Here is a 26,818-nt window from a genome sequence, read left to right as displayed (position 1 = left end):
TAGAACTCGGTACCCCCCGTTTACTCAGATGCCGGTTCCTTGCGTGGTGGCCACTTTTCCATGTGTGCTTACCGGTTGTGTTTCTCTGTGGAGCGCATGTTCTGATCCTCTGCCCATTCATGCTCTGACTTTCCCGTGGGTTTGAATGAGCCGCTCACTAGGGAAAGGCTGGTGTTCCTCAAGTCTGTTCCTCTAGCTGTGCTTTTCTTTGTGTGAAACCTCAATCTTTCGCGTATTCCACCGTATCAGTCATTTTCCTCTGTGGCTTCATCTGTTGCTGGGAAAGCTGAGCACACGAAATGCAGAAGTGCGGATGGGTCACCCCTGTGAGTTCCCTTGGCTGGTCCTGAGAGGGGGCGAGGCAGTATCCTGACTTGCTATATTTTTTTGATTGGAACCCCCGGGTCGTATCACCGGACAACTCTCTCCCTGGGAGGCCTTGTCCCTGGCACTCAGGTTACTCCCTGCCTCTGGCTGGGACGCCTGTTTTTAGCTCAGGGAGCCCTGTCTCTTTGGGGGGCAGAAGGCAAGCACTCGGGCTCAAGTGGGGCTCAGCCACCTCTTCAGGGCTCTCAAGCACCAGTAGGCACCAGGGGACGGCCTGGCCAGGCCAGGGGAGCCTGAAGGTGGCCAGGCAGCTCTGCCCAACTCACACCTCTGTGTCAGTGTGAAAACCGCAGCCCCCTGAGTTGCAGGTGAGGGACGCCCTGACCATATGGGCTTGTCTGCGTTTTCATGCTTCAACTCAAGTAACAGAGCAATCCAGTTCCATAGCCGCTTCCAGAGTCTTCTCCAGGCCCTGACCCAGTAAGGCGGCACCCTAGGTGATGTGAGGGGATGGTGGATGCACCCTGGTTCTGGAAGGGGGTTCTGGGAGAGGATGCTGCGGACGTGGTCCAGTTCTGGGAGGGGGTGGGGTGGGGCGTCCAGCTCCAGAAGGACCACTGTGTGGCGGCAGCTGTGCCCCACAGGCTTCTGGGGGGAGGCAGGGAGATGCCGGGTTTGCGCTGCAGGGGCTGGGAATGGGGTCCTTGAGCAAGACCGAGTCAGGGAGGCGCATGAGCGGTGAGACGGGGCGGGGCATGTGATTGGTGGTCAAGGGGTGGCGTGTAGTTTGTTGTGGCCTCAGCTGGAAGGAGATGGGAGAAGGTGAGAGGGAGGCAGGGCTTTGCCCTCGGTGGAAGGTGGCGCACCGGACCGCGTGGCGGGGCCCCTGATGTGTCTGAGCAGGACAGAGAGCTGGTCAGATGCAGGTTGGGGGGGGGGGTCAGTGCGGAGGCAGGACTTGCCCTAGAAGCCGGGCAGGTTGTTCTTTCCTCTCTCCCCAGATGAGTGTCCACCCAGGTATGCCGAGGAGGCTTCTGCAGGCAGGAGAAGATTGTGCTTCATGGCCCGAAGCAGGAGTTTCTCCAGAGCCCCCCTAGACGTCCTCTCTCTGGGATGCACCTGCAGGACAGGCCTGCGTTTGTGTGGCCACCACTGGCCGGCCAGGGTTTGCGGGAGGGGCGAGTGAGGGACCTGCTGTGAAATGCAGACACGCAACCTCAGAACCCTCGCCTGGCGCAGCTGCTGGACCCTTTTGTTCCGGGACAGGAATCAGCAGATGCAAACTGTTGAGAAGCATGGCTCCCACTGCAGAATCCCGGGCAGTAACTTAGATGGGATTCGCAGGTCCTTCCCCGCTCTGTACAAATCTGATGCCAACGTTGTTCTCGCCCAGGTTGATCGGTTGCTTCTTTCTTTTCTTGAAGTATAGTTGGTTTACAATACTGGGTTAGTTTCAGGTGTACAGCAAAGTGATTCAGTTACGTAGATTTTAGGGTGCCCTTCACCTCAAACCTTGGGAAGAGTCTCTGACTGTCTTAGGCAAGGATGCCACTGTGAGCTCTTACCTCTCACCCGCCTGCAGCCGGGAAGGACCCGTGGGCATTCCGTGCCTGTAATCACTGATTTTTGCAGCAACACTGAGAAGACAGTGATGATTGTGCCAGAAATCGGGAGCATCTCCTCCCCTCCCATAGGGTTTAGAATTAATAGCCCTGAAGTTGCTATTTTAAAAGAAAGTCCAACTGCTTTGGCTACAAAATCTGAGTGTTTCTTTATCTCCTGCCCTGCTCCCTGCAGACACGGACAGGTATGTTCTCCCCAGACCAGTCTCCAAGAGCAAGGCCTCCTCCAACGTTTTCACAAGTGTGAATATTAGAAGCGTTCTTTCCTCCTCAGGGCAACCCACAGAACCAGAGGGGCTGGAGAGGATGGGCAGGGGGCCTGTCTGCTTCATTGGACGCACTCTACTTCTAGAAGGTTCTCTGCTATATTTTGAAAAAGCTACCTGAGTTGTCAGTGACCCCCTCCTCCCACCGAATCAAAACAGCGGCCCCTACGCAGGGCTGCCCGACTCTGTCCTGTCCCGCGGGGTTGTGGCAGAAGAGAGGAATGTGTTTGATCGGAAGGTGTTCTCTCCTCTGGGTTCTTAGATCTTTAAAACTAATTTCAGCCCCCTGTATTGCAGTTAAGCATGTAAAAACTTTGTTCCGTTTTGTAAACCCGAGAACTGGGGCTGGCTCGGAGAATTTAAATGATGTGGGAAGGCCAATAACGCAAGTGACAAAGCCGTTGGTGGCAGAGGGAGGAGAGCAGGGGCCAAAGCCCAGAATCCCCCCCAAACCAGCTGTGGCCCGCTTTCTGCCTTTACATCCTCGTGTCTCTTCAGCCACAAAAAAAGGCTCACACAGATGTTTTGGGTTGATTGATATCTGGATTAAAGTATTCCAGAGGGCTGTGAGGGGTCTTTTAACAGGACTCTTTCAGTTTCAGACAAAAGCATCAAAAATTGGTTCTTTGACACAGAAAAACTTTAGAGAGACTGAACAAGAAGAAAGAGCAGGTACGAGATGATCCGGGATGGGAAAGCACACGCCCTAGGGATAAAGCCAGGTTAAAAATAGATGAGAGGGAAACACTAAGAGGTTTTTTTTTTTGCCAGAATATTTGAAAACTTAGACAAAATGGACAAATTCCCAGAATGGTGTTAGTTACTAAAACTGATTCTAGAAGAAAAAGAAAGCCTGAAACATCCTATGATCATTAAAACGATGGACTCAGTAATGAAAAGTTTGCCAAAAAGTCATCACCAGGTCCCAGTGGTTTGACAGCTGAGTCCTACAAACGTCGAAGGAAAACACCTTTCCAAGCTGATCACGCATAGGACAGAAACTCCTCTGAGCGCAGGATAACCTTGCTCATGACTCTGGAGGATGGAGCTAGGATTCCAGAATCTCAGTTATGCGGCTCAGACTGACACGCAGGGGAGCAGCCCCTGTGTCCCCAGGCTTGCGTTCATGAGTGGTGTCAGCCCCGAGGCCCTTTGCCTCTTGGTGCCCGATTGGGTTGGGAGAGGCCCAGCTGGAATCCCTGTGGGGGTAGTCATTCATGACTCTGCACATCTGAATGCTTGGCCCACGGCTCTGGAGACCCTGGGATGGAGGGAACCTGGTCTCAGCAAGATGTGGTGTAACTGGATGGGAGACAGAGAGCAGCAGCAGTTGGCCCCTGTGGCGAGGCCCAGCTGGAGGATGGGCGTGTCCAAGGGGCATGCTGTGTGTAGGGAGGGTGGGACGTGCACTGGAAGAGTATTTGGTTGGGGCTTTGAAGGATGTGTAGGAGTTTGCCAGGTAGGGGCTGGGAGATGGGGAGCAGTGGGTGGCATTCATAAAGCTAATGGGGGTGGGGCGCACAGGTATTACTTTCCAGTCAGGGCTGGCAGGTTGGTAAGCTGCAGCTCTGTCTTCCTACAGCTTGGTGAGAGTTGGGGTAGAGCTGGAAGGGCTGCTCCACTGGGGGGCAGGGACCACCTGGGAGCCTTAGGTGATCACAGCTCCCCACCGGGGTCTAACCCTTAGGTCTGAGCCTGTCAGAGCTGGTGATCCTAGGGAAGGGGGTGAGAGGCCTCTGAAGGTCACCCCTTAGCTCCTTGGGGGCCTCCTTTCCTGCCGTTCCCCGTAGCCCAGCCAGGGAGCCTGGGCTTGCAAGGTCCTACCCCTGAGATCGCGTCCTTGACCTGACTGCACAGGCCACTGCTCCAAAGGCCCTGATATTCCTCAAATACCATTATTAATTCGTAATTCTAAAATTACCTACAGCTGTTTACAAAGCACATCTTCAGTTGTCATCCTAACAAGGTAAATGGGACAATTTTGATTTCCCATTGTGAGGAAATTTATCAAGAGGAAGCAAGTTTCCTTTTCAGTGATATAGGAGGGATTTTTAAAGAGGTCTGACTCATTCACAGCATCTTTTGAAACCACTATAGTTGCTATTTATTTTTAATTTAAAAAAGCCTATTGATCTATAGTTTATGTATCAGTACTATTAAGTTCAATGTAAAGTTCAAAACAACTAAATGTTTTTTTTTGATATTTTGAGTGTGTAACCATCACAATAATCTAATTTTTGAATATTTTCATTGCCCCCCAAAGAAACCTGTACCCATTGGTGGTCACTCCCCATCCGCTCTTCCCAGACCTAGATGCCACTAATCTATGTTCTGTCTCTGTGGGTTTGCCTGCTCAGGACATTTCACGTAGCAATACATGGAATCACACAGTACGTGGCCTTTTGTGTCTGGCTTCTTTCACTGTGCGTACTGTTCTCAGGGTGCGTCCGTGTTGTAGCATGGGCCAGTGCTTCACTCCTGTTACAGCTGAGTAGTATTCCACTGTGTGGACGGACCATGCTGTTTATCCATTCATCCGTTGATGGACGTCTGGGTTGTTTCTTCTATTATTTTTCCAGTCTGTTTTTCAGTTTGGTTAATTTCTACTGTTTCGTCTTCAAGTTCACTGAGCTTTCCCCTGTCCTCCCCATTCTGTTGTTGTTGCCATCTGTTGAGCTTTTTATTTCAGATTTTTTTCCAGTTCTAAAATTTCCATTTGATTCTTTTTTTGTGTCTTCTATTTCTTTGCTGAGAGTTTCTGTTTTTTCGCTTTTTCAGACATGTTTGTAGTTGTTCGTTGAATCATTCTTAGGATGACTGCTTTCAAATCTTGGTAGTTATTCTGATCATTCTGTCGTTTGGTGTCGGTGTCTGTTGACTATCTTCATTCGTTGAGATTGTTCTGGTTCTTTGTATGATGAGTGATTTCTGATTGGAACCTGGACAGTTGGGGTGTTACCTATGAGACTCTGTGTCTTCTTTGAAAGTGGGGACCACCACCCCAGTACTTCCTAGTGGGGCTGTAAGTCCAGGCTCCACACTGGGCCTCGGTTGGGGTTCATGGGGGTGGGGATACCTCCTTACTGCTGTGCAGGAGAGAGTTCTGGCTTGTGACTTGGAAGGAGCAGGAAAGCCTTTGGTCTTCACTGACTATGTGGAACAGTGTGAGAGGTGAGCCGCGTGTTACCAGATGGGGGAGGCCAAAGGCAGGGGTCCCTGCATGGCCTCTCTGACACCCCAGCCTGGGGTTGGTGCTTCCTCACAGCCTGGGGAGGATGGAGGTTTGCAGATATTTTTGGAGGTGTGCCTGGAGTGGGACCATTCTTGTACAGCAGTTTTCTCACAAGGCTGCCCCTATCCTGATCCTTTGATTAGAGAGAGCCGACTTTTGTCGGAACTTACTGCCGTGCCTGTCGGCACCTCTGGGCCACCCACATGTCCAGCACTCAGTCTGGGTTATGTGAGGCAAAAAGAAAGTCCAAGGACTTATCTCCATGCCATCCCTGGTCCTGAGGTTCCTGCCACCTCCTCTCTGCCTTTCACAGCCTTGGATGACTGTTTTATGTGTAACGCCCTGGACTTTTGGTGTATTTAGTGGGGGGAGCAGGGAAAAGTACATCTCCATCTTTCCGGAAGCAGAGCCCTCACAATTGTTGTTTAAATGTATTAAGGATAATACGTTTAAGTCCCATTTTGATAATCAAGAAAAACACTGAGGTTTTTATATAGCCTTCATAGGACGCTGGGATGTTTGATATGATCCATGTTCATAAATCTGTCCCTTTGATTTCTGGCTTTGTATCTTATTCCACTGGTTAGAACTCATTAGCGTAGCTGTCTGCTCCTAATGTAATGAAGGTCTCATTGCTGCCTGAGGCTTTAGGGCTGTGTTTGGAATTGGATTCCAGGTCTTATCTTTAGGATGTCAGAGCGCTACTTTGTCTTAGGTTGCTCGCTGGATTTTTTTTTGATTTTAATCGGGGATGGGTGCTTGATCTTTTCACGTGGCGGCTTCGCTCCCCGTGGGAGAGGCTGTGTGCTTCTCTCTAGTCTTGATTATTAATGTGTGTTGGCTTTAGGCACCATCACTAATCTTGTGGATGGAGTTCATGCTGGGCCCTTGGTCAGAAATATAACCCGCAGTTAGGAACTTCATACGACAGTGGCTTACCCAAGTGAGATAACCCTTGTCTCTTACATACGTATTCCAGGGTAGGCACTTTATGGCTGACGTGGCAGATCTGATCCGTGTAGCCCTCACACCCCAGTCTCCATCCAGTTAAACGGTCTCTGCCATCGGGATGGGATTGTGACGGAGCTTGACTAACCGCTCCAAGAGGCAGAACCAGGATGTGAGGCCAGGCAGCTGTCTTGCAGGCCCTGGGACCCGCCTTTTCCCCGACACCTCTGTGCGGGGCTCTGGGGTGCAAGGGCCCAGGGTTGTAGACGCCCACAACACTGGGGCTGCGGGAGAGGGCACAGCTGCCCTGTGTGTTCCCAGGGCCCTTCCTGGGCGGCCTGCCCTGTCGTCCAGCTGCTTTTGTTTTCCCACCTTGCATCTCAGGGCGGTGACAGTCTCTGGAACCTTCCAGGTGGTCCTTTGATGGTGGTCCGAGTGAGCCCCCTGCCGAGTTCCCTCCACCTCAGGACAGCCGGCCACCTGCAGAGGCTCCTCTCCATGGGCCGCGCTCGGGCTTGTGCCCAGAGGCCCCTCTGCTAAGGAATGGCCGACGTCCTCCCATGCAGGCTCAGGTCACACACCAGCTCCCGTGCCCTGGGCAGTGGGGCTTTCCGTCCCTGAGGCTGTCCCCGAACACACGCTCGGACCAGCGCTTCTGTCTCAGAGGGTCCTCTCCCCGTGTGGCCATGGACAGCTGCGCTCTTGCGATGTCCCTCCTGAGTGTGGAGGTCTGTCCAGCCTGGAGCCGTGTGGGGACCACAGTGGGTGGGGCCCCCAGCATAGATACGGGCCTCGCTCAGGACCCAGGGCCCCGGCCACAGCCTGGCTTGCCTGGGCAAACACGCTCCGCTCCACCTGGCGTCTGGCGGGCCTGGGCCTGGCCTCCCTCCTCAGAAGTGTATGTGGGGATGCGTCGCCTGGGGAGACTCTTCCAGTGCATCAGAAACATTCTCCCATCTTAAAATAAATGTGTCACCTGGAGCCAAGGCGGAGAAGCCCTGACACCCGCACCCCAGGCCGGGAGGCGGGCTGGGCTTTTAGGGTCTGTGACTGTTGCCCTACTGCTGCTCTGGTTGTCCTTCAGAGGGTGTCGCGCAGAGGAGCGTCTGCCCCCGGTCAGGGATGTGGCCTCACACTGCAGGGTGGACGTGCGGTCTAGGAGGGTCTCAGGGCCTGGTGGCTGCACCCAGACCCTGCTCCGGGTGGGCCATGCCAGGCATCCATGTGGCCCCGTTGGAGCCTCCTCCATTGACCGGACAGGCCGGGGCCGAGGGGCTGTGGGCCCAGCCTGGGGGCTGCTGGAGGGAGGGAGGGGCTTCCTGTGCCCCCTCCCTGCCCCATGTTCACCCTTGTAAGATGTCCACCTGATTCCAAGCAGGATCTAAATTCCGATCTTTTGTTTGCTTTCTGAAGCAGAGTGGGAGGGAGGGGCTGTGAAAGGGATTGAGGGAGGAGTGGGGCCTCAGTCCAAGTGTCTAGAACACGGTTTCTCAGATACAGTGTGGCCAGTGGGTCTGAGGCCAGGGGCGGATCCACCAAGAGGAGGAGGAGTGGAGGCCAGAGGAGGAAACCGAGGGCCCGGAAGGGCGACAGCGTCCCCAGGGCGGCACGGCTCCTGTGGATAAGCCCAGACGTTTGCTCCATCCTCTGGTGGGGACGGTGCGGGGAGGAAATGTTTGTCTCCCGCAGATCGGGGGAAATCAGAAGACAAGACCGGGAGGAAGTGCCACAGTGTGTCCAAAGCCACTCACTCTGTGTGAACACGGGCCCCGTCTGCTGGGGCACAGGTGCTTTCGTAGCCCACCTCGAGGTCCCTGCTGGGGCCACGCTGGACAGGTCTGCTTGGCGGCAGCGACACTCCCCCGCTGTGACCCGCTGCTCACTGAAGCTGGGGCTCACGGGCGGGCCGGGTGTTCTGGAGGCGATGCTGGTGCCTGTGCAGTGCTCTGGGCGCGGGTTACCTGTGCGGTGACAGCCCAGGCCTGCTCACCACCCACCTGGGGCTGGGAGGGTCCGGGGGACTGGACCACGTGCCGGTCACGTGTGAGGAGGATCCGAGGCCCCTCGTGGAGGGCAGCTTCCCGGCACCAAGGTCACTGGGGTGGGCGTGTCCAGGAATCGTCGGGGGAGCTGCCGTGTCACGTGGGCCCGTCTCTCCTGTCCAGGAGCGGCTGCTCATGAGTCTCCTGCCCCGGAACGTCGCCATGGAGATGAAGGAGGACTTCCTGAAGCCCCCCGAGAGGATTTTCCACAAGATCTACATCCAGCGGCATGACAACGTGAGGTAGGGCTGGCACTGGCCTGGCCCTGCGATGGGCCTAGGGAGCACAGGTGGGAGGGGATGGAGGTGGGGGGGGTATGGAGGTGGGGGGGGTATGGAGGTGGGGGGAATGGAGGGGGGGGTATGGAGGTGGGGGGTATGGAGGTGGGGGGTATGGAGGTGGGGGGGATGGAGGTGGGGGGAATGGAGGTGGGGGGTATGGAGATGGGGGGGATGGAGGTGGGGGGGATGGAGGTGGGGGGGATGGAGGTGGGGGTATGGAGGTGGGGGGATGGAGGTGGGGGGATGGAGGTGGGGTGGGATGGAGGCGGGGGGTATGGAGGTAGCGGGTATGGAGGTGGGGGGGATGGAGGTGGGGGAATGGAGATGGGGGTATGGAGGTGGGGGGAATGGAGGTGGGGGGAGTGGAGGTGGGGGGATGGAGGTGGGGGTATGGAGGTGGGGGGGATAGAGGCAGGGGGTATGGAGGCGGGGGGTATGGAGGTAGGGGGTATGGAAGTGGGGGGAATGGAGGTGGGGAGGATGGAGGTGGGGGGGATGGAGGTGGGGGGAATGGAGGTGGGGGGGATGGAGGTGGGGGTGATGGAGGAGGTGGGCAGAGGGCGCTAGTTTAAGGGAAGGAGGGAGCAGGTGTGGGTTAGGAGCCCAGGGGAGCACTTGCCCAGCAAGGAAGCAGCTCCCACAAGGGGGGTGTGTTGGCTTCTCGGGTGATGCATTTCACAGCTGCCCTTTCCCATTTTCTCATTTCTCCACCTTCTATTTCCTGTGTTGGCTAGAAAGGGTGGGAGCTCTGTTCCTAAGCCAGGTTTGGGCAGTGGCCATTGGGCTGGGAATTTGCCTGCATCAGGTTAATAACTGAGCATTGTTCTAGTTGGTGCCGGGCTCTGGGGTAGGGGGTCTTCTCACTCTGTTCATCTCATGGCAGCCCCAGGAGCTAGGGATTGTTATTCCCATTTTATAGGTGAGGAAACTGAGCCCTTGGAGTGAATCAACTTTCCCTGGACACTCTGAGGTTTGCTTGTTTGTTGTTAAAGATTCTATTAAAAAGCAATTAATTGTATTCAGTCATGCATTCCCTTTTAAAGTACCTGGAATAGATAACAGTGTTGCTTGTCTGGGAATCATATCGATACTTTACGTAAGTGTCACTCAGGCAGGAGATGGCGGTTTGAAGGACCCCCTCTCATCCTGGAGACTTGTGCTCCACTGCTTACTGCTTGTACTCAAGTTCCAAGCAGTCTGCCTCTGTCAGGTTTTTTTTTTTTTTTTTTTTTTTTTTGCGGTACGTGGGCCTCTCACTGTTGTGGCCTCTCCCGTTGCGGAGCACAGGCTCCGGACGCGCAGGCTCAGCGGCCATGGCTCACGGGCCCAGCCGCTCCGCGGCATGTGGGATCTTCCCGGACCGGGGCACGAACCCGCGTCCCCTGCATTGGCAGGTGGACTCTCAACCCCTGCGCCACCAGGAAAGCCCTCGCTCAGCTTTTGATAAGTCATTATATGGTTCTCAGTCATCTTAGTTTCCACATGCTATTTGCACTTCTGAATCAATCCCCTCTTCCTTTCTTCTTCCTTCTCACCTCCCTCCCTCCCTCCCTCATTCCTTCCTTGTGTGTCTGGATAGTGCCTGGGGAGGACAGCTCCAGCCTGGCTGCATCCGCGAAGTGGGTGTTGTGCCTTCCCACAGAATCCCAGGCTTCCCATATCATTGCTTCCCTGTGCTCTGTCCCTCCCACCTGTGAGCTGTCTTCCCCGGATGCTGAGCTCCTGAGGACAGGGACCTGGGGTGTAAGAGATCCTCCACGCATGTTTGCCTGCGTGCGTGGGGGACGTTGGGTGCTTCGGGGGTGACGTTTCCCACAGGTAGTGGAGGAGGACAGGCAGGGCAAGCCCTGGGGGCTTTCCTAGCATGGGAGTGAGCAATGCTCAGTCGGTTTTTGAGGAACGAAGTGAACGGGCAGAGGCTGAGAAGCCAGTGGATAGAGGAAGGCCTGTGAATGCATGGCTAGTTATAGAGAAGGAAGAAAACACAGTGGCTCCTCAGAGATGTAAATAAGCCTGAATTTTATACCAAAACAGAGGGGAAAGAAATCGGTGTTGTCTATCTCCGCCCACTCTTGCAATCCCTTTTCTTAGCTTCTCAGTATCAGTGACACTTCTCTACCCTAGACACCCAGGTTTTACTCATTCATTCATTCATGACACAGGTGTGCATCCCCCTTGCTCTGTGCTCAGTGCTGTGGGCATATAAGCTGGGCCTGCATCCTTCAGTCCCTCACAGTCTCAGTGGGCAAAGCTGCCCTGCAGATAGAGGATTATAACTGGACGTTCGGCTCGTCATGGGGTGAACACAGCGTCTTTCCAAGCTGGGGCAGGGCGTGGTTGAGGTGGGGCGAGGGCCTCGTCAGGGAGAAGCTTCTCTGAGATGTGGGCTCCTGGCCCCTGCCTGTGAGGTCGGTCGCTACTCTCTGGCATGAGGTGTTATTGAAAATGCAGAACTGAGGTAAGATCTGGCATCAGGAATTTTAAGATATGAACACAATTGTGTAAAAAGAACAAACCACTTTCATTCCACATCACTTTCTTCATTTAACCTGGAGATGCATGTTTAAGTCTCACAAACCCCTCCAGTGTACCATGTGTGTGATTTCCCAAGTCTCACAGCTGAGGGTGCTTTTGGCTGTAGGAGACAAAAGTTGGCCATGCAGTGTCTTCAAGAGCGAGGGGCTCTCTTTCCCCTGGGGCGAGAGGTCCAGAAGTGGCACCTGGCCCTGGTCCGGCAGCTCCATGATCAGGCCCCATGGCCTCTCCCAAGTGGGTTCCGTGGAACACCTCGTCCTGAGACAGGCCCCTGATCCCATCTCCCTCGTCCCTCACATGTGGGAGGGTCAGGGTGCTTGGAGGACTCGTCAGGAACCCCAGCCTCTCCCAAACGTACGGCTCGGGGAGGTTCTCTGTTGTCCTACAAGTTCTCTGCCCTGCTTTGGTCCTCATTACTTAAGCCTTTGAAAGTCTTTCTAGCATCCAGGATGCCAGCTCTGTGCTATGGGTGGGCATTGACTTGTTTAGACTGACCCAGGTACTGTAGTAAACGGACGCCCCGCATATAAGAGGGGTTGCCCCCCCCCCCTCATAGCCGACTGAGGGGTGACCCTGCGCGTAGCACAGGACTCCCGTGAGGCTCTGACGGGGCCTGGGCCTCAGTCGCCTGCATCACCTGTAGGAGGTGTGGAGGAGGGCTGCTCATTCCATAAGAGCACGTCACTTCTGCTCACCTGCCACCACCCACGGCCCCGTCACAGGGCCACCCTGGGAAAAGGGACAGGCCTAGTGGGCGTTGAGCTTCTCCCCTGTGTCTGGGGAACGCCGAGTATATAGACAGCATGCGGTGGTCACTGCTGCTCCCCTGTGTCCTGGGAGGAGCTCTGAGTGGCTCCAGCATTTCCTCCCTCTATGACCAAAGAGTCCCCCGGCTTCTCCCAGCCTCAGTCTCCTCACCTGTGACACGAGAACAGCAGAGCCTTCCTTTTCCGCTGCTTGAGGAATCAGCAGGGGGCTCTAGTTTCAGGTGACGTGCGAAGGTAACGTCCGTCTGAGTGGCATGAGCCTGTCCGTCTGTCGGCGGAGGAGGGCAACTGGCACCCCTTTGTCTTGCAGCATCCTCTTTGCAGACATCGTGGGCTTCACGGGCTTGGCGTCGCAGTGCACGGCCCAGGAGCTGGTGAAACTCCTCAATGAGCTCTTCGGCAAGTTTGACGAGCTGGCCACGGTAAGCGCAGCCTCTCCCTTTGTCCGGAGGTTCACTTGAGTTGCTCCTGGGGTGACGATGTGCCAGGTGGATCCCCATGTTGGAGATGTGACCTAGGCTGGTTGGGACGCGGTGTTCGCCCGTTGTTCCAGCCTCACTGCTCGCTGGTTCCTTCCCTGGGACCTGAGCGCTACCTTTGCAGACAGGACGGCGCTGCACCAGCACAGGCAGCGCCTCCAGTGAGGGGCCCCGGCAGCACGAGGCACCGGCTGAGCTGCGTGGTCTTGCGCGCAGGCCGCCCTCCACCTTCTGTCCTGTGGCACGTGTCGCTTGGGCTGGCCTTGGTGGAGGACTCTTCGGAGCAGGCCTGTGCTGCCCTTTTCCGGGCCCGCTGCCTGCGCTTGAAACTTGCCTGCTGGGGGTCAGCTGGTGACGTGTCAGGATGCCCGGCCCCCTTGCTCGCTGCGGGCTGAGCGCCAGGGTTTTGAAGTCTTCCTGGAACAGGTCACATCTAAGGCCGGCAGAGGTCAAGCCGAGGCTAACGGCCTCACTTGCAGCATATGCAGGCCTGGGACCCCGACCCCCACCTGCCCTGTCCTGCCAGGACATGGGGGAGACACAAGGACATGGACAAGTGCACCTTCTCCTTCAGCCTCGCTCGAGGTGGAAACAGAGGCCCCTGAGTGGGTGGTTATGAGACGGAGGGAGGGAGGGAGGGAGGGAGGGGTCGGCCGGCAGATTCTGTCGAGGTCAGACTCCTTCTCAGAGGAGGTGACAGTTAAAGCTCTTGGAAGGAAGAGTGAACGTCCCCTCAGTGAACAGGGTGAAGAGAGGACCCCTGGCTGGGCCTGGCTCATGCAGTGGCCAGGAGTCCTGAGGGACGCTGGGTGGCGGGTACCGCGTGGGCCGCAGACTCGGACCGGCCTCTGGGCAGGACACAGAACACCAGGCCCCGGCCTTTGCTCTTGCCTTGCAGGAAGAGCGAGCAGCGGTCACACTGCCTGTGATGTCGTTTTGCTGGGCATGGAGCTGCCTGTCCTCGAGGCCCTGGCAGCCTTTGTCTGCGCGGCCACTGGACTTGCTCCCGGGAGCGAGGCTGAGGTCTGTGCAAACACGTGCCGCCTCGCCTTCCTGGGAGAAGGCCTCCCGGGCGTCCTCCCGCGGACAGGGCTGCATAGAAGAGGCGGGGAGGGCGTGAGCGTGGCCTGTGCCCGGGCCTCCAGCACCTTTTACCTTTGGGTCAGGATGTGTGTTTTGTCCGATGCAGGGGGTGACTGGCGGCCGGGGGCTCTCACAGTGCTGCTTGGGAGCTTTCTCAGGCCTTCTGCTTCCTCCCCCCTCACCAGGAAGCTTCTGGACCAGGGTCCCACTCGGCCCACCAGGGCCTCTTTTCTGAGCATCTGCTGCTGACGGGAGGGCCCGTGCTCTTTGCCTCCTCGTCCGATTCTGTCTTCCCAGCAGCTTGAGGTCAGCATCATGGTCCCCGAAGGATCAGGGCCAAGTTTGGTCAGTGATTCGTGGTGAGCAGTGCCGCCTGCCCCTCTGCTGTCCTTGGGAGACCCCCCTGCTCCAGGCCTCTCAGGACATAACCTGCTTCCCAGCCGCCCAGGAAGTCTTTACGGATTTTCCGCTGGTCCTGTGTCAGATACCTGATTTGCAAATATTTTCTTTCCCACTTTGGCCTGTTTGTTCATTTGCTGACAGTGTTGTATAAAGGGCAGAGATTTTAGTTTTTATGCAGCCCAGTGATCACTTTCTTCTTTTGTGGGTGTGGCGTTCCCAGAGGTGGGCAGTCCGATGGCCGACCCCACCTGTGCTGTGTTCTACTGGAACAGACGCAGGGCCTACCCCGTCCAGGGGTTGGAGAGATGGGCCTCCCTGGGTGGGAGAGCACGGGCGGAGATGGTGCCCCAGGAACACCCAGGTCTTCGTTCTCAGGATGAAATGTGTGATCTGGGGGCTCCCTGTCCTGTCCTCTTCCTTCCTAGAATACAAACTCCCTCTGTCGCTTTGCCAGTTTCTTCTGTTTTAAATCAGCTGCAGGTGTGAGTGTCACCTTGAGTTCCAAGCCTGTGCCCTCACCCTGGCCCTGGGGGCACCTCTCGGGCCCATGTCCCAGCTGTGACATCCATTGCCCCTTTCTATCGGCACTGCACCCAGGGTGCACATGGCAGGGTGTCCACTGGGCCTTCTGGGGCATCACACGTTCCCTCAGAATGTCTCAGTGTTCCATGTGTTTCCTCAGATTGTTACAATTTGCCTTTTTTTGGTGTTAAATTTATCCCTAGGTATGTCATTCTTTTTGATGCAGTTGTAAATGGGATTATTTTCTTAATTTTACTTTCTACTAGTTCGTTATTAGTATATAGAAACGTGACAGATTTCTGTATATTGATTTTGTATCCTGCAACTTCACCGAAATCATTTATTAGTTCTAACAGTTTTTTGATACAGTTTTTAGCGTTTTCTGTATATAATATTATGACATTTGCAAATAGAGACAGTTTTACTTCTTTTCCGATTTGGATGCCTTTTATTTCTTTTTCTTGTCTAACTGTTCTGGTTAGGACTTCAACACTATGTTGAATAAAAGTGGTGAGAGTGGGCATCCTTGTCTTGTTCCTGATCTTAGAGGAAAAGCTTTCAGCTTTCCACCAGTGAGTATGATGTTAGCTGTGGGCTTGTCATACATGGCCTTTATTATGTTGAGGTATGTTCCATCCACACCCACTTTGTTAGACTTTTTATCATGAAAGGATGTCGAATTTTATCAAATACCTTTTTTGCATCTATCGAGATTGCTATATGATTTTTATTCTTTATTTTGTTAATGTGTTTGTATCACATTGATTCGTGTGTGTTGAACCATCCCTGGAATAAATCCCACTTGATCGTGCTGTGTGATCCTTTTAATGTATTGTTAAATTCGATTTGCTGAAATTTTGTTGAGGATTTTTGCATCTATGTTCATCAGGGATATTGGATAATTTTCTTCTTTTGTGCCATCCTTGCAGGATAATACTGGCCTTGTAAAATGAATTTGGAGGTGCTCCTTCCTCTTCTGTTTTTTTTTAGAGTTTGAGAAGGATTGGTATTAATTCTTCTTTGAACGTTTGGTAGAATTCGCCAGTGAAATCGTCTGGTCCAGGGCTTTCCTGTATTGGGAGTTTTTGATTACTGATGCAGTCTGTTCAGATTTTATATTTTTTCGTGATTGAATCTTGGTAGATTGTATATTTCTAGGAATTTATCCATTTCTTCTAGGTTGTCCAGTTTGTTGGTACGTAAGAGATTTTCTCTTTTATTCACTACTAGGCTCTTTCACCAGGACACTTACTAGTGTCTGAGATGTTGGATTAGATACTTTTATCAAGGGAAGTGCACACCCTCCAGAGAACAGGTGCTGCACACACTGGAGCCTCATGGTGGGTTGACTGGAGTAAGAGATATGTTAGGTGTGTGTATGTGTACGCATGTGAATGAGCATGTATATATAAATGTATGTGAGTGTGTGTGTACATGTGAGTGCATCGTATATACGTGAGTGTGCATGAACATGCATGCAACTCTGTACATGTGTGCATGTGTGTACACGAGTTAATACGTATGAGAATATGTAGGTGTACGTGTGTGTACATGTGTGTTAAGTTTTTGTTTAGATTTTTTTTCCATCTATGCTCCTGAAGGATATTAGTCTGTGGCTTTCTTTTCTTATGTTGTTTTTATGTGGTATCAAGGTAATGCTGATTTCATAGAAGAGTTGGGGAGTATTTCCTCCAGTTCAATTTTCTGGAAGAGTTTGTGTAGCATCGGTATGATTTCTCTCTTAAATGTGTGGAGAATTTACTGGTGCATGGAGTTTTCTTTGTGGAAATTTTTAACTATAAATTCAATTACTTTCAGTAGGGCTCGTGGGGTTATTTATTTTTTTCTTGAATGAACTTGGTGTTTTATAATCTTTCAGGGAGTCTTCCCATTTAACCTAAGTTGTCAAAATTATTAGAATAAAGTTGTTCACACTATTTCCTTGTTATCCTTCTAATATTTGTAGAATGTGTGGTACTGGCACCTGTCCCATTCTTGATTTTGGTGATTTGTGTCTTCTTTTTGTCTCATCATTCTGGCTGCAGATTTATCAGTCTTATTGATTTTTTAAAAAGAATTTGCTTTTGGTTTCATATATCTCTATTTCAATTTTATTAATTTCCTTTATTTTTTTTCATTATTTTGTTTCTTCTGCTTATTTTGGTTTTCATTTGCTCTTCTTTTTGTAGTTTCTTAAGGTAGCAGCAGAGACCATTGTGTTTTAGATCTTTTTTCCTCTTCTGATATAAGTGTTTAATGCTGTGAACTTCCTCCGAAGTACTGCTTTAGCAAATTTCTGATATGTTGTGTTTCTATTTGTGTTCAGTTCAAAATACTTTATCATTTTCCCTTTAATTTTTCTTAGACCCATGGATTATTAAGACGTTTGTTTTTTGAGGGAGTTTGCAAAGATCTTTCTGTTTTTGACTTCAAATTTAATTTGATTGTGGTTGGAGAGCATACTTTTAAAATTTGAATCCTCTTAAATTTATGGCCCAGAATATGGGCTTCACTCATTTGTGTGGTCTACGTGTGGCATATTTCCACGTTTTATCTTTTTTTTCTGTTTAATTTCCTCTAATGTTTCTTTTTCTCTTTTTTTTATACATTTATTTTTTTAAATTTATTTATTTTTGGCTGCATTGGGTCTTCATTGCTGCGCGCAGGCTTTCTCTAGTTGTGGCGAGCGGGGGCTACTCTTTGTTGTGCTGCGCGGGCTTCTCACTGCGGTGGCTTCTCTTGTTGTGGAGCACAGGCTCTAGGCACTGGACTCAGTAGTTGCAGCACACAGGCTCAGTAGCTGTGGCTCATGGGCTCTAGAGCACAGGCTCAGTAGTAGTGGTGCACGGGCTTAGTTGCTCTGCAGCATGTGTAATCTTCCCGGACCAGGGCTCAAACCCATGTGCCCTGCATTGGCAGGTGGATTCTTAACCACCGTGCCCCCAGGGAAGCAAGCCCTCCTCTAGTGTTTCTTGCAGTGTGGGCCTGCGAGTGACAAATCCTTTCAGCTTTTATATTTCTGAAAGAACTCTTTATTTGGCCTTTATTTTTTTGAATTTCTTTTTTGCTGGGTATAGAATTCTAAGTGCAAAGGTCTTTCCCCCAGAACTTTAAAGATGCTGCTCTTCTTGTCATCGTTCGTATTGTTTTCAACAAGAAGTCTTCTGTCAGCTCTTTGCTCCTCTGTATGAAATGTCTTTTTTCTCTGCCTGCTTTTAAGATTTTCTCTTTGTTGCTGGTTTTCAGCACTTTGATTTTGACGTGCCTAGCTGTGGTTTTCTTCAGGTGTCTTGTGCTTGCAGTTTATTGAGCTTCTCGCATCTGTAGTTTTCATAATATTTGGGGAAAAACCCTCAGTCACCGTTTTGCAAATACTTTTCTGTGCCCGTCCTCCTCTTCCTTCAGGAACGCCAGTTTCACCCACGTCAGGATGGTGATCTTGTTTTATTTTGGGGGTTCTTTTTCTTTCTGTTTCATTTTGGACAGTCTCTACTGCTGCGCCTTCAGGTTCACTAATCTTTGCATCTTCAGCGTCTAACCTGCCACGTACCATCCAGTGCAGCTTCCAGCTCAGACATCATGGTTTCATCTCGGATCTTTCTTCCTTCTCATTGAGGTGACTGTGAGGAAGCTCAAAATTAAGATGGCCTCATTCCCTTCTAATTTATTGCTTTTTTTCTCTGTCCTTTTGTGCATGGATGTTGTGGGTTTTAAACATATTTTCGTTCTAATCTGCTGGTGTCCTGTTTTGATGAGCACCTGGACATGTTTTTCTCACATGTGCTTGTTTTGTGTCCAAGGGCCCGGTGAGGAGGGTGTGGTGACCCCAGGGATCCAAACCCATCCTCCTTTACAAAGGTATCTGCCGGGCAGTTAAGCAAACACAGAGCGTGTTTGTCTTAGTCTCCACAGGAGCTGACGTTTTATTTACCCTGATGCACGGCTGATGACCACAGATGTGCACTATGTTTTTGACCTTTCCCCCATTTATTGGATCCATTTTAGATTTGTGTTTGCTCTGATCTCCGTGTGGATTTGGCAATTGGCTGCACCCTTTGGGTTTATGGAGAAGCCCCTGTCCCAGGCTCAGCCCTGCTCCACCGCCACCTGTTGGGGACGGGGCCCTTCTCTGGATCAGTTTTCTCTGCGGGAAAATGAACTGGCCGGGTGAAGCAGACGTCCATCTGGCTGGTTCGGGAGGTGTGGGCCAGCGTGGAGGGTCCTTGGTGTGCCCACTACGGAGACGAGCCTGAGTCCCGGTTGTCCTCTTATCCGCAAGGCCACCTGGGCTGGTTGTGGCCCCCTCCTCAGGGGTGACAGGCAGATGAGAACACAGTCCTTAGCTCTGGTCATGACCCCGGGAATCCTTCAGGGACTGTTTCCAGAGAGAGCTTGTCGCACTGTTGTCAGTTCTCAGTCCCGAGGTGGCGGTTGCCTGGCACAGGATGGGGGTGCATTGGATTTAGGACAGTGCTGGTGGTGCCCGGGGCCAGGAGGCTGACCCACATGCGTCATGGGTGGTTAGCGAGCGCAGACAAGTGCGGGAGGCATCCCCTCTCTGGTCCGAGCATCCCTGGGGATGCTCAGAGTCTGCTAAGGGGCTCTCCCTGGGGATGCCCGCCCTTGGGCTTGGCCAGTCTGTGCTGTCCCTGAACTCGGACGCTTCATGAGCCTTTCTGGCCCGTGAGGACCCGACACCGAGGGGCTCCTGGACAAGAGTGTAGGGGGTGCAATTCCTGAAAGATGACTCTGACGACTTGTGTCAGTGAGGACATTATTTTTCAGTTATTTGTGTTTTTCTGGATGTTTCTGAAAGGGACCCATGGAAGCTGGTCCAAGGGCAGAGCTCCCTACCCAATTCCGAGCTACTCGGGTGTGTGTTCAGGTCCATCCTTCCTGTCCCCCCTCATCCCTCCTCCTCGGGAGACTGTCCTCGGGATCATTTCAGAGGGTCAGGCCTTCCTGCTCTGACACCCTGGTCCCGTAGCTGCGCAGAGTTGGCCGCGTTCAGGCCTGACACGTGCTCGTGGGTCAGTTGTGACTCTGCTGGACGGTGTTCCTTGAGCAAAGCCACCTGTGCACCTGCTGTCGGGCAAGGGGTGCTGGAGCACAAAGACGGAGTCAGGGAACTTACAGCCGGGGTACTTACAGCTCGGGTGGGGAGAACTGGAGCCAATTTTGCAAAACCAGGATTTGCTGAATGAGATGTTTGCTAGCGTGTGGTCAGGATGTAAACAGACATCGTGAGCACAGCCTGGAGGGGGTGGCGGTGGAGCTGTCACCAGAGCTCAGCTTGGAAAACTGCCCCAAAGGAACGATTTTAAGTGATCAAATAACATAGAGAGTAGAATCCCAATTTTCACACTGTGTGTGCACACACTTATGTGAGTGCCAGAGAGAAAAGGCTGGAATGAAATATCCCAGAATAACTGTGGTTATTGCTGAGTTGTGATTTTTAATTTTCTGAACTTTCTGCATCCTTGATGATGAACCTGGATTTCTTTAATTATCCCTTGATTAGCAGGGAATAAATATTTTTTCTTCTTTTCTTTCTTTTTTTTTTTTTTTCGGTATGCGGGCCTCTCACTGTTGTGGCCTCCCCCGTTGCGGAGCAACAGGCTCCGGACGCGCAGGCTCAGTGGCCATGGCTCTCGGGCCCAGCCGCTCTGCAGCATGTGGGATCTTCCCGGACCGGGGCACGAACCCGCGTCCCCTGCATCGGCAGGCGGACTCCCAACCACTGCGCCACCAGGGAAGCCCTAGATATTGTTTCTTGAAAAGCCAGTAGATGTTTGGAATTTGAAGGAGTCTGTCATTCGTATCAGGCCACCTGTAGAAACTCACCACCCTGTCTGCTGGGAGGAAACCTTTATTCAGCAGGTGCGGTGGCCCAGGTCCCTGTGTGGGGAGATGTGCTCTAGGCAGAGGGAGGAGGGTGGTGTGGAGAGCAAGGTTCACTTGAGGCCTGAGTGGGGAGCCGCGGTAGAGGGAGAGGCAGGGTAGCCTGAACGGGCCCCTTGAGTGCCGTGCACAGGAGGAGGACGTGTCTCCTCCACGTATCACCAGGGAGGCACTTGTTCATACTTGGCTTCAGAAAGCAGCTCCCCGGTCCCTCCTGTGTGCCAGCATTGTCCTAGGTGATAGGGGTGCAGCATGAGTAAGCCAGATGTAAACCCTGCCCTTGAAGGTTTTAGAAAATTCGCACAAGCACAAAGGTAGAGACAATAACGTCACGCCCTCTCCCCCGGCACCCACAACCCATCCTCGACAGTAACTAACGTCTGGCCAGTCTTGTTTGGTCTGCACTCTCCCCCGCAGGTCCTGCCCAGCACCGCGCAGCACGCTTGCATCCTTGGTGAGTAGCTCTTCCACTGAGCACGTTACGGCCAGCACCACCTCAAGGCCCCTGTCGCACCCAATTGCACTGACTGCAGTCACAGAGTCCTGAGTCTGGCTCTGGGCTTGGTCACCCTGCTCGTCTCAGACGTGTCTTTTCTTCAGAGCTGGTTTGTTCCAGTCAGGATTCACATGAGGTGGACGTGTGTCTGGACTGCACCCTTGGGTGATGACACAGAGGCTAAGGCCATAGAAGGATGCTCTATCACTCATGGTCCCCGAGAGGAGGGGACACACCAGGCCATCCAAGGTCACAGGGGACCACCGGGCGCCCAGATTGGCAGAGGGGGCTGGGAGAGCAGGGCGGGGCTTTATTGGCATTTCCACGGGAAGAGGGGGCAAGCAGATGCAGGGCTGGACAGTGTGGATAGTAAGGGCTCTGGGCTGTCGGTGTTCCCTGCAGTCTGGTCCCTGCCCTGGTGATTAGGGTGGGGACAGTGGCCGGAGTGTGAGAGCCCGCAGAGGAGACGTGGCCTCTGATCCGCCGGTGTAATTGGAACAAGCCGTTGTTTGTCTCCGGGAATTAGCCAGCCCTGCGCGGTGGTCATCGTTCCCTGCCAGCGAGGCCCCCGAGACGTCAGACCTTCATAGGATACAGAAAACTAAAACCTGGATGAATACACACACCGTATTCCGTGGACATGCCAAGTGTTTCTTGGTTTCGGTTTTTCCTTGTTAAGCCTCCTGCCTTTTGTGGCGGCTCAGCCCCAAGGCTGGGTGTGTCCTGTGCTTCTCCTGAACCAGCAGACCTTCTCTACCTGCCTTAGATCCTGGGCTCGCTCATTTGTGTTGACAGCCCTTCCCTGGAGCGCAGTGCTGTCCCCAGTGCACCCCTCCCCACTGGCCTCCTCCCTCCAGGGCGTGTAGGTTTGAGGTTCCCGTGTTGTTACCCGTCTCCCATGACATTGCACCCGAGGGTCACAGCAGCTGCCTGGCGAACTCGGCCCATCGGTGTTCACTCTGGTTGCTACAGTGGTGGTTTTCGGATCCTGTTGTTTCCTCTGCATTTACTAGCTTGTGGTTCCTTAAAAACGAAGCACATTTAGTCCTCAGCTCTTGGGTTATCCTCAGTGCATGCTTGGTTCTTTTCATTTCTTTATCAAGTTTCAGGACTAGAACCCTCCGAAGGGGTGAGCCGTGCGGTTGCCTCCTGCTTCCTCTCGACTCAGCCCGTCCCCTCTGAGCGTGGTCCTGTCTCACAGATGCGGCGTTTTCCGGAAGCCCTAGTTTCTTCCACTGGGAAATGGTTTTTCCAGCCTGTAATCTGGGTGGTCTCCGGTCCTAGGACTTTACAGGAGCCAGACATGGAAGATATGTTTTAGAAAAAGAAAAATTCATGAATGAATTCTGAGTTCATATTGATATTTCCAATTCACTTAACTTCACTCCTGTGATTCTTAAATTTGTGTCCCTTTTCCTTTGATGCTGGAAACCCTAATGACAGTAATAGAATTTTTTTGTTTCATCCTTTTATATACAGTTGATTCAAAATAGCATTACCAATATTATTCCCCACAATAAGACCATTGAATAGAATCTAAGATTTCTTTAGTGGTTGCTCTCGTTACCTTGCCCTTGAAGTACATCCCACTAGATATCCAGTCAAATACGTGTTTTCCTGTCACTTGTGAAACCACTTGTGAAACCACTTGTGAACTGTGCTACCAACGTGGTCCCAGTTATTTCATTTTGGTTTTATTTTTAGGCACTGCTGTTCTAAATTTAATTTTTCTTTTTTAAGTACATCAACTATTTGCACGGCTCTGTCCCACAATGCAGACCCTGAGGCAAGATACGCGGAGAGAGGGCTGAGCCACCCCACCGTCGCCCCCCGCCCTGTGCAGTTAGGCATCTGTGCCCTGTTTGGGGCTGCTCCTCCACTGTTCCTTTTGGATACCAGCAGCAGAGGTGTACACGTGACTATTTATTATTGGAGAGTGTGCCTCAGTGGGGCCCGTTGATGTCTCTTGGGCGTGGCTGAGGCTGGAGAAACTTCCGGTCCTGAGTTAATGCGGCTGGTCTCTGCTGTAGGACAGACGTCTGTGCGTTCTTGGGTTCCAGCTCTGTTGCTCCTGTGTGGTCCCTCCCCGTGGGCAGGAAGCCCTCGGAGCACAGGGTCCTCGTCTCTTCCCTTCGCTTGTGTCCGCGGTCCTTGTTGCAGTGGGTGGAGCACGTGGGACTCAGTAAAAGGAACTGCAGGAACGATCTATGGAAATGGAAGTTGAAATGATTATGTGTCCTACTTTCCAGCGATAGCCGTGGTTTATATCTTGGTGCATTTCTTTTCAGCTTTGTGCGGACGCAGCAGGTTAAACGCTGAGACAGCCTCCTAGAAGGAACATTTTCTAAAATCTCTTATTTGGTTTTCCCACGGATGGCCCGGCACCGTGCAAGGTTAACACCACTTGGCCATTTGGTTTTGCATGCAGTCACCTGGGGCTCAGGTGCAGTCACTGGGTCATTTCAAGCTCTCTCTCTGCATCTCCCCTCCCACAGGGGTGCCAGCAGGTCTTGGGAGCTCCCCAGCCTTCCCAGAAGCCAGCTGCAGTGTGGGGTGCACATGATGGCCTCTGACCTCTCTGGACCCCGCTGTTTCAGAGCCGGCCTCAGAGGGATTTGGGCCTCTTCCGGTTCTGAAGCTGCAGTGGCTCTTCCTGAGATCCCACTGAATTCTCTGCTTCTTCCTGGGTCCAGGGCTGGGCGGGCAGGGTCACAGAGCCCTTGAGTGTGGGAGTCTCTGCCGTCCTCTCGGGCAGGGCCAGCCAGGTCCAGAGTTGACCAGCGGGCCTGCAGACCATACCTGGGAAGCAAAGGAGACCCTCCTGCCTGGATCCCCCGGCAGCCCCTGTGCTGCTCTGAGGGGGCTCTGTCCATCATGTCCTGTCACTCCTGTCCCTTCCCAGCAAGCCCCGCCGTCCCTCCTCCTCCATTTTCTTTCTTTGCTTTGGCCACGAAGCAGCTGTTCAGGTGTCACAAACGCTCCCTGCGGGGGAACTCCAGGCGCTGGCTTTCGGTATTTACAGGGAAGATGTTGTTATCTAAAACACCAAAAGCAATGGAAAACATCGTTTTTTTGGTCTCTTAAGCTTGTTAACAAAAGTCAGGAGAGTTGAGATTAAAAAACAAGGGGACGGGTGAGCATTTCACTTCCCCAGTCTGTTCTGAGCCCGGGAGGGACGGTCTCAGGATGGTCGCCAGCGACACATGTGTCGCTGGCGGGCTGTAGTTATGCCCCTGCGTGTGTTGGCTCTCCCCAGAATGCGGTGGGCCTCATCTACCTGTGAGCCCGTGGCCTGGATGTCACTTGCTAGATGCCCCGTCCTGCCTTGGAGAGCAGCCCTGCTGGGCGTAGGGGTCACTCCTGAGGCTCGCCAGGGACACCACTTGCATTCATCACAGTTTACAACGACAGGGTCCTTCAGCACCTCCTGTCCTGAGGGGTTGGCCAGCCCCACAGAGACTCCCTTTTCTGTGGCGGCCACTCTTGAGTCTCTGTGTCAGATATGACGGTCGGGCTCATAGGGTGGCTGCTTGGGGGGCAGCCCCACCCACGGCCTCTGATTTCCCTTGAAATCTGACGGCACAACTGCCACTTACGACCTGCCCGTAGGATTTATGGCCCATTCACACACACACACACACACACACACACACGCGCGCGCGCGCGCGCGCACACCTGCCCGCTCAGTGACCTTGTACCGAGCACCTTCCAGTCCCAGGGTCACAAGGCTGGGGTTATGGGGCCTGGAGGTGGCTGGGAACTCCGCAGAGCCAAGCTGGGGGATGCAGGGATGTCCGCAGTCACCCGCACTCAGCGTCCCACAGAGATGCTGATGGGTGGGGAATACCTGTCATCCTCGAGGTCCCCAGAATCAGGGCTTGGTGACCTTAGAGATCTTCTGCAAGAATGCTGCCCACGTGGGGTAGGTGCTTGTGCGGGCTTCTCAGAGGGAGGGGTCTGGATCACCAGATCCAGACAGCTCGGAGGGGGCTGGACGAGTCGGGAATCATGAGCCTTCCACCGAGGGTCTCTGCGCCTGGGGAGGGTCGGGCCCCTGGCAGTGGACCCTCATCTCATCCTGGGCGCTCGGGTCTAGTGAAGGCAGCCCGACTGTGAAGACGGGGCACAGATGTATGGGGCGAGCTGCCCCTCGCTGGCCTGCACGGTGTGTCCTGGCAGTGACGGTGGGGACAGGTGAGGACGGACACTCTAGAGGTGCCAGAAGAGAGCCCGGGCTGCCTGCTAGCCTAGAGAAGCCTGGCTGGCTGCCTCCCAGGGGCTCTGCAGTGTGGACGTCTGCACCAGGCCCTGGGCTCCCAGACTCTGTCACGGGACAAGTCAGCCCCAGCACGGCCTGCCCATGGAACGCTGGGAAACAAACCCCTTCTGCAGACCAGGAGGCTGGTGTCCTAATGGTTAAGTGGCTGCCTCTGGTCTCTTGAAGGATGAGTGGCTGGACCCTGGACCTCCCTGAGGCCAGCTCCCTGTCCACAGGGGGAGCTTGTGGGGCTTAGCATGGGGAAGACCCGGTCACTGGGTTTCCCCAGAGACCACCCGACAGGTGGAAGTGACTGCTCTTCTCTTCCCCTTTGACCGACTGTCCCTACCTTGAGGGAGGCCCAGGGCTGGGGGGAGCTGGGCACCCAGCCATTCAGTGGCCTGGGCCATCTCTCAGGAGAGCAGCAGGGTCGCAGGCCCTTGTTCCTCCCCGACCCTCTGCACCAGTGGACAGCGTCCTGCAGAAGAAGTGCGGGCCGTGTGTGAACCCGTGGGTGGTGAGGGCTGAGAATTCTCATCCCAGGGCACTGTGTGAATTCACAGCATTGGAGAAAACCTGCAGGAGGTGGCTCATTTGTAAGAAACCAAAGAGCAGAATTAAATACAAGCTGTAGAATGTGTTCTCAGAGTAGGGTCGGCAGAGCTCTGGGCTTTACAGGACCATCCGGGGGGCTGTCCGTCCCGGGGGCTGGGAGGTCCGTCTCATCCACGGACGGGCTGCGTGAGGCTGATCTCCTTCACAGACGTGCACAAGCTCAGGAAACATGATGTCATGAATGGTAGAACAAAGAATCCAGCTGTCTCCTGTCAAGACAGATACTGGAGACTTGCAAAAGTGGGAACGATGCCTTGCTTCTCATTTGTTTCTGTTTGGGGAAGTGTCATAATTTTTCAAACAGTGTTACTTATGTTAATATATAACACATTTGCTATTGTTACTTTAAATGCTTTAATACGTTTTAAAAAATCTCTCAGTTGTAGCTTCTCATGTGGTAATAGCCATAGCTGTAACCTGCTTACATGAAAACTTTTTATGAGGTCCTCAGTTATTTAGGGGGGGTTTGAAGGGGTGTTGTAAACAAAATGTTCTAAAACTGCCGTTTTAATGCTGTCCTTGAAATAAAACTGACAGTCACCGTCATAATCATAGCTGACCCCAGAGGACTGGTGCAGGACAGGTGGCAGTAAGCGTCTGGCGTGTCTCTCTGTCCTCAACACGAGGGCGAGGTGGGCACTGGCATTCTCCCCTTTGTGTAAGTGCGAGAGTAGACCTTCTTCAGTGTCGGAGGACTCTCCAAGGTGTTCCCCGTGGGTGGTGAGGTCTGGGCTCAGGCCCCGGCTGGTGGTTCTCCGGGGAGAGCTGCTCACACGGCCTGTGGACCTTGACTCTGGGTTAAGCCACGGGCACTCAGATGCGTGTGGCCTGCCCTTCCCGGGCTGGCGAAGGAGCCTAGCATGTTCCAGTAGGGCCAATCACATGGTGATCCGAGGACGGGGACTGTATTAGCCCCTCTTGGGAGAGGGGGCCCCTCCTTGGGGAGAGGACCTGGCTCCCAGGCATGGGGTGACCTCCCCTCCTTGAAGGGCCTGTGGGGTTGGCCTGGTGATCTGAAGGGCAGGGGAGGTGGACCCCCACG

At 53.3% G+C, this 26,818-nt stretch overlaps 1 protein-coding gene across 2 annotated transcripts in view; it reads left to right on the top strand.

Moving 5' to 3' along the window:
- Positions 1–26,818, top strand: part of ADCY1 (adenylate cyclase 1) — a 116,447-nt gene that overhangs the window by 30,416 nt on the left and 59,213 nt on the right. For both annotated transcript variants that reach the window (XR_010945363.1, XM_067745730.1), the window contains exons 3-4: positions 8,561–8,679; positions 12,331–12,442. Coding sequence is in view for 1 of the 2 variants with exons in the window: in XM_067745730.1 (XP_067601831.1) it covers positions 8,561–8,679; positions 12,331–12,442 (231 nt within the window). In the remaining variant the exon portion in view is untranslated. The remainder of the gene's footprint in view (positions 1–8,560; positions 8,680–12,330; positions 12,443–26,818) is intronic.

Source organism: Pseudorca crassidens, chromosome 8 (genome assembly GCF_039906515.1).
Source record: "Pseudorca crassidens isolate mPseCra1 chromosome 8, mPseCra1.hap1, whole genome shotgun sequence".
In the NCBI taxonomy this organism is placed as follows: Eukaryota; Metazoa; Chordata; class Mammalia; order Artiodactyla; family Delphinidae; genus Pseudorca; species Pseudorca crassidens.
The sequence above is the reverse complement of the archived record's forward strand: the minus strand, read 5'-3'. Positions and strand labels throughout refer to the sequence as shown.